The 15,104-nt window shown below is 34.2% G+C and overlaps 2 protein-coding genes across 2 annotated transcripts; both read left to right on the forward strand.

Annotated features, from left to right (window-relative positions):
- Window positions 1-1,903: 1,903 nt before the first annotated feature.
- Window positions 1,904-3,287, forward strand: LOC145949215 (heparanase-like protein 2). Its single transcript, XM_083067290.1, has 5 exons — window positions 1,904-2,054; window positions 2,279-2,468; window positions 2,565-2,690; window positions 2,903-3,002; window positions 3,123-3,287. The coding sequence occupies exons 1-5, from the start codon at window positions 1,904-1,906 to the stop codon at window positions 3,285-3,287; spliced, it is 732 nt and encodes a 243-aa protein (XP_082923416.1).
- A 2,966-nt stretch (window positions 3,288-6,253) lies between these two features.
- LOC109794243 (B3 domain-containing transcription factor VRN1) lies at window positions 6,254-10,139 on the forward strand. Its single transcript, XM_020353709.3, has 7 exons — window positions 6,254-6,605; window positions 7,223-7,721; window positions 7,835-7,983; window positions 8,101-8,338; window positions 8,821-9,047; window positions 9,626-9,877; window positions 9,987-10,139. The coding sequence occupies exons 1-7, from the start codon at window positions 6,525-6,527 to the stop codon at window positions 10,002-10,004; spliced, it is 1,464 nt and encodes a 487-aa protein (XP_020209298.1). The 5' UTR covers window positions 6,254-6,524; the 3' UTR covers window positions 10,005-10,139.
- The last annotated feature ends 4,965 nt before the right edge of the window (window positions 10,140-15,104 follow it).

Raw genomic sequence — 15,104 nt, forward strand, 5'->3', positions numbered from 1 at the left:
TTGGTTTTTTAAAAAAACCGATCCATATATGAGTAAAAAGGTGGATAACTGCACCGCACCAAACCGATCCAATTTCAAAAAAACTGATCCATATTTTAAAAAAACCAAACCGATCCACTTTATAAAAAATGGATCGGTTAACCGATCCACTTTTATAAAACGGTTCGGTTCGGTTTGGATCGGTTTTTTGAAAAAACGATCCATGAACACCCCTAAAGAATTTTGTGTTTGCTCTTAATTATTTCATTTTGCAATATCAAAAGCATTTGTTAGTATTTGTTTTATTTAATGTATGAAACAAATTGATCCAAAAAGAAAATTACAATGCCAAACAATTAGAATTGATGATAAATTAAATATGACTTTTAGGTTGATTATTATAAATGTCAATCAACATACCACATATGATTCTAATGCGGGTAGGGTCACAGTGTAAAAACTAATATTTACATCATCAACATAGAAATTAATTTCTTTGAGAGAAACGTGTTGTAAGAGAGAACAACAAATTTAATTAAAATGTAATAAGGCCATAATTAAGAGTTTTTATGCTAAAAGTATTGAACACAAGCAAAAAACAGCTAATAACTTGCTTAAAAGAAGTGATTAGGTCGACTAATATTGGCAAGTAGCAAGAATATAAAATTTGCATAAATCTTGAAGACTTGGGGTGGTTTCCCATAGTTTCTTTTCAATCACTTTTCATAATGTATGTGAAAATAACTCTATGTTATGCTACTCTTTTATTATTTTCCTTATCTTCAGCAGAATATGTGAAACTCATAGTGAATGGGGTCACATCCATTGCTACGACGGATAATAATTTTTTTTTGTGCAACTTAGGACTGGTGGCCTGCTAATAAGTGCAACTACAACGATTGTCCCTGGGGACAAATGGGCATTCTGAATTTGGTATTTACCATTAGGCACCAATGCACCATGTATATTTTCATCGTACATAATTTCAATAAAAAGGAATATAACTAGTTTCCCATGTGTTTCTTGTTGCAACTTTTGCAGGACTTCAGTAACAAAGTTCTATCAAATGCAATCAAGGGTAGGTTCTATTTTTCTCAGGTCTAATCCTATGATCATTTTAAAAAGAAAAAAAACTTACAAGAAAAAGTATTGTTGGCCCTTAAAGGTTGTTTTCTTTTGTATCAATCATTTTTTGTCATCCTCGTTCTTTAGTTCAGTGGAGGCAAGATGTGACATTTTAATTGTCAAATGTCTATAGAATATATCATATGATCATGTGTAGACAATATTAGTCTATGAATTTCACATTACCTATCATTCCAAACTTTTGCAGCATTTAATCCCCTGAGGATCAGATTATGAGGTTCAGTGGAAGATCAGATTGTTTACCAATTTGGGAAGCAAAAGAAATGCCCTCATTTCAAGAAGAGAGAAGGTGGTCTTTTTGGTTTCAGCACAACATGCCTTCCCAAAATGCGATGGGATGAAGTACATGAGTTTTTTAACAAAATTGGGTACTTGTTTAGTTTTTACCATTCTTTTTTCAGCACGAGGTACCATGATATATGTTAGTAGCGTGCTACATTCAATTCTGACATGCATTTTTTTTGTTTTCTTTATTTGCGTATTTTGCATAGTGAAATTAATTTTTGGGTTGAATGCTCTCACTGGAAAGAAAAATTCCATACAAGACAAGTTGAATTGGGTTGGAAACTGGAATCCAAAAAATGCCATAAGTCTCATGAAGTACACAGTATCAAAAGGATACAAAATAGATTCATATGAATTGGGTAGCTAAATTAAATCTTCAATTAATTTTGCTTCAACCTTCGATATTTGAATTACATGCATATATATCTCTACGTATGTTATTTTTTTTATTTTCTCTGATTGATCCCATGTGCATTATGATTTATGATGCTTAATGGGAAATGAGCTATGTGCTGAGGGGATAGGAGCCAGAGTAGACAGTGTTCAATATGCTAAAGACATCACTATGCTCAGACGTATAGTTAATCTACTATACCCTGATGCTTCTAGAAGGCCTAAAGTTTTAGGCCCCAGTGGTTTCTATGGTAAGGAATGGTTTCAAAGCTTCTTACTAAATGTTGGGCCTGGCGTGGTTGATGGAGTGACCCACCACGTTTACAACCTTGGTGTCGATATGTATGTGTGTGTGACTGTATGTATATATATTTATATTTTTTTCTTTTTTTGTCAATAGCAATAGCATGCACTTTACTACTTAGCTCTTAGTGATTGTTTTGCTTCTAACAATATTTATTCCAAATGAATTAAGGTGTTGACAAGGATGTTATCAACAAGATTCAAGACCCATATTTCTTGAGTCAAGTTGCTGAAACTTTCAAAAATGTTACTCAAGCAGTCAAGGAATTCACACCGTGGGCAGCACCATGGGTTGGGGAAGCTGGTGGAGCCTATAACAGTGGTAGCAAAGATGTGTCTCACACTTTTGTTAATGGGTTTTGGTCGGTCTAATATGCCAATGAATTGAGTTCTTTTTTGTTTCTTTTTCAAAATTCCGCAACTATACATGTTAAGATCTCTTAACTTAATATAAATAGGTACTTGGACCAGGTGGGCATGACATCAACCTTAAACCACAAGGTTTATTGTAGACAAACTCTAGTTGGAGGAAACTATGATTTGCTAAACACAACAAGCTTCATTCCTAACCCGGATTATTATGGGTAAGTCGTGTTTCATTTTTGTGGGAGAGGCACTCGCTACTAATGAATGTCTAATTCATTTAAAACTTACCCTAGCATGCACAACCAACATGCTTCATCTGTTATATTTCTCAAGTTAATATTCTACAAAAATTTATCAAACAACCTAAGTGATCAAGACTTAGTTATGGATTCACGTGTCATTCTAATCAAAACGTATTTTGATCAATCAGAGCCCTTTTATGGCATCGACTTATGGGAAGCAAAGTGCTTTTGGTTTCCCACGAAGGATCACCATTTTTGCGTGCATACGCTCATTGCTCAAAGAAAGGGGTAAGACAATTTCGGTTTCCCAACAAGTTTCTATAACGTCTAAAGACAATGTGTGCCATTTGTTCTTAATCTTATTTCTCTTTCTAATTAATCACTTCTAGTTGCTTTCCTTACTCTCAGCCTGGAATCACTGTGCTACTCATAAACATGTCCAATTCCACTACTTTCAATGTATCCCTCGTTGATGACATGAATTTGGATCCCGTCTTGGAGACGATACCAGGAAAAGTACCAACAACTACTAGGGAAGAATACCATCTGACACCCAAAGATGGAAACATTTGAAGTGATGTGGTATTATTGAATGGAACTCCACTACAATTGACAAATTCACTAGACATACCAGAAATGAAACCACAGTTGGTTGATGCTTCTTCTCCAATCAAAGTAGAGCCTGACTCAATTATATTTGTCTATACCAAGAGCTTCAATGCACCAACATGTTGATAGCAAGTACAAACTGTTAATTAGAAACTTACAAGACAAGAATTTATACATATGTAGAGTTTCATTGTTCCAACACATACACATGATATCAATCTGCAATATGACAGTAAAATATTAAAATGTTAGTGTGGGAAACTATTTCTAATTCTAATTACTAGAACATTAATAAAATTTTAATGAAAAATTCGTAGTTGATTTATTAGAATGATTACGCATTTATATTTGTATATACCAAGAACTTCAATGCACCAACATGTGGATAATAAGCACAAAATGTTAATTAGCAACATACAAGACAACAATTTGTACATATTTAGAACTTTACTATTTCATCACGTCCACATAATATTAATCAACAATGTGGGTAACTAATTTGTATTCTAATTAGTAGCTAATCGACAAATTTTATTGACCAATCCGTAGTTGATTTATTAGAATGATTATGCAATTTATATAACTGTTGTGTTATATTATTTGAGAGGTTTTATTAAAGATTTAGAATATTATAGAAAAAAATAAATTAGTTTTTTGTTTAAATTTAATTAAAAAATAATGTTGAAATGACTGCTAAAAGTAAAATCCCATTTTTCACAAAACAAATAAAATATTGCTTGATAAAATAATTATAGTTTCTAACGTAATTAATTAAATTAATTGGGTTAGTAACATACTTAAAATATTTATTAAATAAAATAAAAAAGGCACTCCTGATCCAATTGCTTGTCCACGTTAAGGGGGTACACTTGTAAAAGACACTTTGACGCTGAAGTTACTTTCTTGATGTATTAAATGTGATTAATGAACAATGACTACCTTAAGATATGAACTATTTATACTAATTGTAATGGACCTAGATCCCAATGGGAAGCGAGGTAATATGTCAATAATTGATTTTATATCAATGATTGAGCCATAATCACCTTTGTCATCATAATTCAAACTATGGGCCTCCATATCTCGTTTATCGATCATCGATAGGGGTTAAACCTATTTGTGCGAATCCTTCAGCTACTAAGGGTGTCAAAGGGGTTGAACTTTTTTTGTGCAAACCTTTCGGCTACTGACAATGTCGAGGGGGTTAAACTTGTTTGCACAGTCCTTGTGACTTTTGAGGGTGCTATGGGGGCTAAACTTGCTTGAGTGATTCCTTTGGCTACCAATGGTGTCGAAAGGAATGGTTAAGGTCTTATTTGTGTGATCCCTTCGACTACCAATAATGTCAAAAGGAGTAATCACATTCACATGAGTTCTTCGATCATCGAGAACACCGAAATGGGCTTGAACTTGCAATTTCCAGTAGTCAAATGACCTATCCGATATAGTTATCATGTACAATAATCATTTTATTATTACTAATGGGGTTGAGACACTCTATATCTTTATATTTATTTAAATATATTTTAAAATTATTAATATTTTTTGAATCAACTGATATTGTGCTTAATCTTTGAACTTCAAGGCTTAGTTTTAATTAATTTTTAATATTATTTTTTATTCTTTAAAAATCTAAGGGTAAAATAATCTAAAAATATTATGAAAAATATTTTATTAATATTAAATATTTCACACTGTTATAATTAATATTGTCTTAATTTTTTTGAATCTATATAATAATATTTTAGTTAGATAAATATTATTATAATAATAGTAGTAGTAGGAGTATTAATTTTAATTATAATGTATTAAGATATATATGTATTTTATACTATTCTTGTAATATTATCTATATTAATAATAATGGGATTATCTTATTTCGGATTCACATTATTTAGACAATTTTGTCTCATTAGCTAGCTTAATTACTCTTTTTTTTCCATAATTTTTATTTAGTTTTTATTTGTTTATTTATTTATTTTTTCTTTTCAAAACTTCTCAAAAACTACTCATATAATTACAATAACTTAAAAATTGTGCATATCGTTAACAACTTAATTTTATTTAATTTTTATTTTTATATTTCTAATAAATTATTTTTGTTTTATATTTTAAAAATACATGAAGACGGTATTTTTTATCCTAATAACAATGTACCTAGCTTTCGAAACGTTTTGTTTTTTTTTTTTCAGCTTCGTTTTCCAAAGCTTTCTTCAGCCAATTCATGCAACCTTTACACCCTTTACACTTTCCCATTTTCTGCTGTCTTTTCATCTCTTTTGTCACCCAACTTCTGAACCAATGTTTACTTATTTTAGGTTTTAACTTTAAGGAGTGATAATTATTTGACTTTTTATTTATTTATCATAATAAGTACTCTTAACATAAAAAGAAAATAATATATATATATATATAAAGAAGAATTTATTTATTTGATGAGCAAATTTAAATAGTTATATCTCATTTAATTTTTTAATTTTAAATTTAATGATTAGATCATTAAAATTTAATATAAAACATGAATTATTAAAGTTATAATTCTAAATAAAATTATTCATTAAATATATAGACTCCTCCTTTTATATATATATATATTTGAGTATATATATAAAGATTTTTTTAAAAGTATTTTCTTAAATATACAAAAATTTTAGACCATCCTTTTTATTTCTTTGTCTGTTTAGATTGAGACAAATTTGTAGTTTTTCATTAAAATAAAAATTATAAATTTATTTAAATATTAAATTTTAACTATTTTTAAGTTAATGAATTAAATAAAAAAAATATATTATATAAAATTATTTGAATTTTTGGACCAGAATATTAATAAAATATTATAAATTTTCAGGTATTAAAATTGTCCGGTAGTTCTAAACTCTGAAGCTAACAAATCAATAAAATATAGTACAATAAATGCACCATCACCCCAGCCCCAGGCACAGGGTACTCATTTCATTAGGACTAAAGTGAAGTTGTGTCAGAAGAAATGCCTAGAGAACACTTTATTTTTGGTACCTAGGGAATACATGTCATAGATTCAATGCAATAGCCGAGTCTGAGTGTAAATGTGTAGAACAAAATTTGAGGGTATTCTCTTAAATTTTGAACACGTGACATTTCTTTGAGAGTAATTCTTACTTCTTATTTGCAATTGTTGAGTCAGAAATCTCATTTGGACCCTCAAATCTCATCTCAACAACCATGACTTCACTACATGATAAGCATCCTTTGTCCGCTGCAATCCATTTCTTTAAGATTATCCTCACAACACATGGAAAACTTGTAAGCATCTTACTTTATATTATACTTCTTGTTTGAGTGAACTTGATGTTCTTGTTTGGCACCATAGTTGGCTTTTCAAATGACTCTACTCAGCTAGGTTTTTTTTTTATTCATATAAATTTTATATTTCTAATTTCAGTTCTTATAAAACAATTTAGCATCATTTTTGGTCTTCTGTTTGTTTTTCATCATGTTTATCAGTCTATCAGAGTTAATTTTTTTGGTCCATATTTAGTTGGTATGGATGATGTAAATTAAAAACTGAGAGGATAAAAATGGGGTTAATATTAATAGAAGCTAAGACAAAAAATCTGAAATTTTACTGCCAACAAATAACATTTTTAAAGTCCGGTTGAATACTAGTTAGAAGAGTTTTCTAGAGTTTCTCTACTAAAAATAAAGAATATTTTAGAGTAAAAGTTTTTTCAAAACAACTTATAAACTTGTCCAAATTGCTCTTAACCAACTTAAGTACTTAACTAACCCTATCTCTTCGTGTTTGATCCTGGATATACACAGACTTCTGCATTTCATATTTGAATGCATGACAGTCATTTGGTGTTTGTTATGTTAGTGAGCTTATTATCATGCTATTGCTAACAAAAGGAACTTTGCAGAAACTCCCAAAAAATTTCACTAGAAAATATGGAGATGGAATATCAAACCCGGTGTTTCTGAAGCCTCCTGATGGCACTGAATGGAAAATATATTGGACCAAGCATGATGGGGAGACTTGGTTTCAAAAGGGTTGGAAGGAGTTTGCCACATTCTATTCCCTAGATCATGGGCATTTGCTGTTGTTTGAATATAAGGAAACTTCACATTTTGATTTGCACATATTTGACAATAGTGCCCTTGAAATAGACTATCCTTCCCACGCTACTCACGATGGAAAGGACAAAGTTGTGCAGATTAGTGATGATTCTGATGAAATTTTGGATGATCATATGACTATAGTGAAATCAACACTATCATCTCCTCCACCTTGTAAGAAAATGAAAAATAGCATAACTACAAATGTTGAAAGAAGCACCAATGGGGTAAACTTGCATCGGCGTATCCAAACCAGAAGTACTAGCTCTCAAAAGACAAAATTTATAAAGCAAGAATTAGATGGTATGTATGTCAAATAACAAATGTCATGATCAGATTCATATCATTTTGCTGAACCAATTTTCTTTTGGAGTCCATTTTTTTCTAGTTTAATCATGCCTTGTTCAATTTTTCAGAAGATGAGAGTAAAGGCGTTTTTAACACTGAATGCACAAAAGTGGAGCAGTTAACTTCTACTGCTTTAACCAAAGCCACAGCTTTCAGATCTGAACAACCCTTTTTCACGCTTGTCATGAAGCCAACATATATTATTGGATATTACCTGGTGAGCATTTGAGTAAATATATACATTGCCATGAGTTAACTTCTTTTATAAGGATGTTGCAGCAAAAATATAATTCTTACTGCTTACATTTTTACATTGTAAATAAAAAATTCCCAGGATATACCACGCGAGTTTTCAAAACAATATTTGAAGAGAACACATGCAGTTGTGATCCTTGAGGTCTTGGATGGAAGAAGTTGGCCTGTTATTTATTCTGCTCCTAGAATTAATGGGGGATGGCAGAAATTTGCATCAGAAAATAATTTGAAGGTGGGGGATGTTTGTGTTTTTGAGCTGATTCAGAAGATCCAAGGCCTGACTTTCAAGGTTTTCATTTTTCCAGCGATTTCACAAGGTAATCCATTATTTCATTTCATCTGCACAATGAGGATTTAGTGTCAGTTCAAGGAGATGTAGTTACTTAACTCTGTGACGAGTTCACTTTTGAGAATAAAGTGAAGAGAATAACTTGTTGAAAAATTAACACCTAAAATTTAAACAATGAAACAATTTACTATGCTTATGTAAGCATTTAATCACAATCTTAACAGTTGGCTATAGCTCTTGGATTTAGATGAGTCAAATCTTAGTTGAAAAGAGCATCTTTGATGTTGACTGTAAATCTATTTCTAAATTTTTGTAGATAATTGGTACATGTTAGACCTCTGTATATCCAACATGTGTAATTCGTATCTTCTTAGGTAGTTTTTATTACTCTAAAAAAAAATTGGTGTACAATGAACCTATCACTTTATGCATGTTACTCCAAACCCCATGATTGGGTCGATCATAGGGGTTCTTTTATTATTCTCAATGAAAAGCTAAAACTGAATTCAGTGAAAAATGCAAAAATAGATCTTCCAAAATGCAGCATAGAGGGTTCTTCAACTAACTGGACAGGTGGAAGTTCAAGTAAAAGATCTTCTCTGTTGCAAAGTCACGTCAAGTCGGAGATCTTAACAACCGGAGCTCTCAAAGAAGCTAGCAAATTCACATCAAAAAATCCCTTTTTCATGGCCACTTTAACTCTAGAATGGAAGGCAATAAAGATACCCAGATGCCCGGTAAGGTTTAGTTAAGCTATGCACCTAAATATGTTGATGAGTGTGGGATTTTTTTTATCTAATGATTCAGAATATGTGAAGTGAAATCAAATTTCTTATTAAATCACGAAGTTAGGTATTAAAAGCCTCTTTGGATAACATTCTTCAAAAGTACTTCTAAGAGAGAAATAAGAAGAAAAATCATAAGAAGTTTCTCGATAAGTTAAAACTAGTTTATGTATGAAATTAAAAAAAATAAAAATTGGAGAAGTTAATAGGAGAGTTTCTACAAAATAGCTTGTGAGTAAGTTAATTTTAGCTTATAGAGTAGCTTGTTTCTTTATTTTTGTTTCTATTTTGTTATCCTTGAAGTGTTTTCGGAGAAGTTTGTGCAAACAGATTCATACTAGACAAGTTGCAAGGTTGGTTAAGCAACACCAACACCAACGGTAGGAACTAACTACAGATAACAGAAAATTACAACGACACAAATTGTTTGATTTTGTTCACTCATGAACAAGTATTATTACATTTTCATGAATTGCTCGATTTTGTTCTCACACTGATGAACATATTTATTTATATATGACTTGATGCAGTATGTGCCGACTAATTTCGTGAGAAAGTATTTTACAAAGAAGAAGCGTGGTGTGATGATGATACAGTTTAGAAAGAATTTGTGGCCTGTAAAGTTTGCATTTCATTCATCCGGTGTTTCAGGCATGTTTTCTGTTGGTTGGCACTCATTTGCAAGAGAAAATGAACTGCAAATTGGAGACGTTTGTATCTTTGAGCTCGTCAATGGAGAAGATGGAATACTTGATCTTCATGTTTTCAGAGATCAGTGTGAGGTAATGCATTAGGGGCTTTGGCTTTTTTTTTATAAGTATAGTATATGTATCTCTACCGGCGACTCTTCAGTGGAATGATTTTGTTGTAATTAATACTCTATTATCTCAGTTCTCAACCAAGAGGTGAATGGTGAATATGCCCATGTTACGTTAAATCCAAGCTCTGCAAATGGGGATGTTAGAACTTAGAAATGTTAGAGTGAGTGGTCATAGAAGAGGAAGAAAACATGGAATTGATATGGCCAGTGGGAACTTGCATTCATGGCACCTTTTTGAGTTGACACTGCATCAAATTATATATTTATTAAGATTTGTGAAAATTCTATGGTAATGGTTTAATAAAATAAATTGTTAATCCTTGTAATTGCATATAATAGCAAATCTTGATCAATATCAAAGAAACTCTTTCCTGTATTGTGTAATTATACTCATAAATTCCCTTGTCTTTTATGTGAAAATGTGTTATGTAATATTATCACAACCCATCATTACTTTGGCATATATATCTGCTCACCCATGCCTATGTAACATCTTTATCCAAAATAGTTTCCAGCTGATCCTATAAGCAATAGAACTTGCAACAAACATAGAACTTAACTTGGGTTGGTTAAATTCTTGTTTTCATAGTAGTTAGTTAATGATTAGTTAGACCAACATGGTTAGGTCTGCACTGGTTTGTCCTTGAAATTACATCTGGGTAATTTAAATGAGAAAAATGTTTATAAATTAAATTTTTTTCATAGTAGAACATGTTGGAAAATCTTAAATTTCTAGAGATTCCGAGATATCCGAGATATCCGAGATATCCGATTTAAGTTATCTGGAATTATTTGATTTATCTTTTGAGTTATTTTGTTTCAGATTAGATAAGATAGTTTCTTGATAAGTTTTGATTTGATAAGATATTTTATTATCTTCTTGTTAGTTCAGTACGTTGTAAAATAGCTATTTAAAGGCCATCTCTTATTCAATAAAAAAACACAGTGAGTTGCTACGTTCACCCACAACATTAGTATTACCTCGTCTCTCTTATTTTTTTTCTACAAATTGGTATCAGAGCTTTATGCTCTGAGTGCCGAGTGTGAGAGGAAAATAGTGTGCGCCTGTGAAGGGGAGGAAAGAAGAAAGAGAGAGTAATGGCGAAGGTTGTTAATGGAATGACCGTACCACAACTGTCAAAGAAAATCAATTATGATAATTGGTGTTTACAGATGAAGACCCTGTTGGGTTCCCAAAGTCTATGGGATATAGTGGAGAAGGGGTTTCAAGAACCCGAGGAGGACGAAGACCAATCTGTGGCTCAGATTGCCACATTGGAAAAGACACGAGTGAAGGACAAATCGGCTTTGTATTTTTTGTACAATGCCGTGGATGAGTCAGGCTTCGAGAAGATTGCAAACGCTGCATCTTCAAAGGAAGCATGAAAGATCTTGGAGGTTGCGCACAGAGGTAATCACCGTGTCAGACAGATCCGACTTCAAACTCTCCGATGAGAGTTTGAGTGTTTGAAGATGGAGGATAAGGAACAAGTATCCGAGTACATAACTCGGGTGGAGAAGGTGGCTAACCAACTCGGAAGGAATGGGGAGTCAATGCCAGCAAGTAGAATTGTGGAGAAAATCTTGAGATCATTAACAGATGATTTCGAGAGTATCGCATGCGTAATTGAGGAGTCAAAGGACTTGTCAGTCCTCTTAGTGGAAGAGCTCGCTGGGTCACTCGAAGCCCACGAACAAAGGAGGAGGAAGATGAAGAATACACTTGATCAAGCATTACAGGCGCAACTTAATTTGAATGAAACTCGGAACACCCAGGGCCGAACATTTGGAGGCAAAGGACGAGGTGATCATGGAGGACGAGGCAAAGGACGAGGTGATCATGGAGGTGATCAAGGACGAGGTAGAGGACGAGGTGATCATGGAGGTGGACAAGGACGAGGTGATCGTAGCCAAGGAAGTCAGCCGAGGTCCGAGGTGGAATGTTATAAGTGTGGCAAACTCGGCCACTACGCAAAAGAATGCAGATCGGCAAATTGTTACAACTGTGGCAAATACGGTCACATAGCAAAGTATTGCCGAGCTAAAAGCCGAAGTGAAGAGAAAGAGAAGAATCTTCTCACAGAAGAAGAGGACGAGGAAGCAGGAATTTTGATGATGACGCAGAGCTCGGAGACCAAGCTACGTCCGAGTTGTGCCTCCGAGGATGAGCTAAACTTGAGTTGCGTGGAGAGATCAATAGTTAAGCTTCCAAGCTCAGATGAGAAGTCAGAAGCCGAGCTTGATTCGAGTTGCTTAAACAACTCGGTCTGGTATTTGGACACTGGGGCGAGCAATCATATGTGTGGAGAAGAGAGTTTCTTCAACGAACTCATCAAGGTGAAGGCTGGATTCGTGTCATTTGGAGATGATTCCAAGGTTGCGGTAAAAGGGCATGGAACCATCAAGTTTATGCAGAAGGATGGACGAGTTGGAGAAATAAGAAATGTCTACTACGTTCCCGAACTTAAGAGCAACATCTTAAGCATGGGGCAGATGATGGAGAAAGGCAACTCGGTTCTGATGAAGGATCGAGTGCTTTATTTGAAGGACAAGCTTGATCGTTTAATAGCCCGAGTAGAGATGAAAAAGAATCGGATGTATAAACTGAAGCTGAACATTATTCAAAATAAGTGTTTAAAGCTGGACGTGAAGGATGAAGCAATAATGAGGCATTCTCGTCTTGGGCATTTAAACTTTGGAGGTTTGGTCGAGCTATCAAGGAAGGAGTTGGTGCACGGACTGCGTGGTGATGAGTTTAACAAGAAGTTTTGTGAAGCGTGTGTACTCGGAAAGCATTCAAGAACAAGTTTTCCGAGCTTGTCCGAGTACAAAGCAAAGGAGCAAGACATCTACAACTCCACTGACGAGTTACATGTAGTGTGTCTATTGACAGGAACAGAAGATATAAAGTTTGAAGAGGCGGTACTTGATGAGAGATGGAAGAAAGCAATGGATGAGGAGATCGGATCAATTGAGAAGAGTGAGACGTGGAAGCTGACAGATTTACCCACAGGAGCTCGGCCAATTGGTTTGAAGTGGGTATACAAAAGGAAGACAAATGCAAATGGCGAAGTGGAGCGCTACAAAACTCGTCTTGTGGCGAGGGGTTATAAATAGCAGAAAGGCATTGATTATGATGAAGTTTTTGCACCCGTGACAAGGATGGAAACGATTCGATTACTACTGTCCTTAGCAGCTCAGCATGGATGAAAGATACAACAAATGGACGTGAAGTCAGCATTCTTGAATGGGGTGTTGGAGGAAGAAGTCTACGTGGAGCAACCTCTAGGGTACATGAGGAGAGGTGAAGAGAAGAAAGTGCTGAAGCTCAAAAAGGCTTTGTACGGTTTGAAGCAAGCTCCTCGAGCATGGAATGAGAGAATAGACACCTACTTCAAGAGAAATGGTTATGAACAATGTCCGTATGAACATGCTCTCTATTTAAAGAAGTGCAAAGGAGATATATTGTTCGTTGCTCTATACGTGGATGACTTGATATTCATGGGAAGCAAAGCTGAGCTAGTTGAGGAGTTTAAAGAAGTGATGAAGAGGGAATTTGAGATGACCGATTTGGGCATCATGAAGTACTTTCTGGGTTTAGAGGTGGACCAAAGAGCAACAGGTATTTTTGTGTCCCAAAAGAGGTATGCCGAGGAGATTTTGAGCAAGGCAAAGATGCTGAATTGCAATCCAGTTTCTACTCCCATGGAACCTGGAACGAAGTTATCTAAAAATGGAGAGGCTGAAAGAGTTGATGCAAGCAGGTACCGAAGCCTAATCGGAAGTCTAAGGTATCTGACAAGTACAAGACCCGATCTGATGCTAAGTGTGGGAATTGCAAGCCGCTTTATGGAGGATCCGAGGTATTCTCATTGGAAAGCATTAAAGAGGATACTAAGGTATGTGAAGGGGACGATGTCACTTGGACTGTGTTTCACTAAGTCGGACAACTACCGACTTATTGGGTACTCGGACAGTGATTGGTGTGGAGATGTGGATGATCGGAAAAGCACAGCTGGGTACGTATTCTTCATGGGAAACTCGGCTTTCACTTGGCTATCAAAGAAACAACCAATCGTAGCTCTATCAACGTGTGAAGCCGAGTATGTAGCAGCATCTTGGAGTGTCCAACATGCAGTTTGGCTTAGAAACTTGTTAAGCAAACTGGAAATTATGAAAGCTGAGAAAGTGTTGATCCGAGTAGACAACAGGTCGGCAATCGAGCTAGCCAAGAATCCAATCAATCACGAAAGAAGCAAGCACATCGACGTCCGATTTCATTTCATCAGGGAAAAGGTGAAAGAAGGAAGCGTGGAGCTCGAACACGTAGGAAGTAGAGAGCAGGTAACCGATATCTTTACAAAATCAGTGCCGACAACAACATTTCAGAAGTTAAGAAAGTTACTCGAAATGAAAGAAGAAGGAGAAATTTAAGATTATGGGGGAGTTTTGTTGGAAAATCTTAAATTTCTAGAGATTCCGAGATATCCGAGATATCCGAGATATCCGATTTAAGTTATCTGGAATTATTTGATTTATCTTGAGTTATTTTGTTTCAGATTAGATAAGATAGTTTCTTGATAAGTTTTGATTTGATAAGATATTTTATTATCTTCTTGTTAGTTCAGTACATTGTAAAATGGCTATTTAAAGGCCATCTCTTATTCAATAAAAAAACACAGTGAGTTGCTACGTTCACCCACAACATTAGTATTACCTCGTCTCTCTTATTTTTTTCTACAGAACACTATGGAGATGCCTCAATTAAATTCTAACATTGTTTTTAATGCAATTCTAATAGTGGTTCAAATCTTCTTGCTATTATCAATAATCGATCTTTAGTGAACAATACTATATATTCATATTAATTGTTCATAGCACTAAGGACTTATGCTTTGTTTGGACAAGAGTGAAAAATACTGATAATATACTTTCACACTTACACTCATTTTAAAATCTATGCTCTGTTTACAATTGTTGAGTCAGAAATCCCTTTTTATTCTCTGAACCCTTAAACCTAAACCCATCTAAAAAATATGACATCCCCACGCAATAGACATTCATTAGCCACTGCAATCCATTTCTTTTAGATTATCGTCAGACCCAGAATAAGTCTTGCAGATGGAAAACATGTTTGTGTTTAGCACCATAAATTATTCTACTAAACTAAGATTATGTTTTTGGTCCTA

Source organism: Cajanus cajan, chromosome 11 (genome assembly GCF_000230855.2).
Source record: "Cajanus cajan strain Asha chromosome 11, NIPB_CcT2T_4, whole genome shotgun sequence".
Classification (NCBI taxonomy): Eukaryota; Viridiplantae; Streptophyta; class Magnoliopsida; order Fabales; family Fabaceae; genus Cajanus; species Cajanus cajan.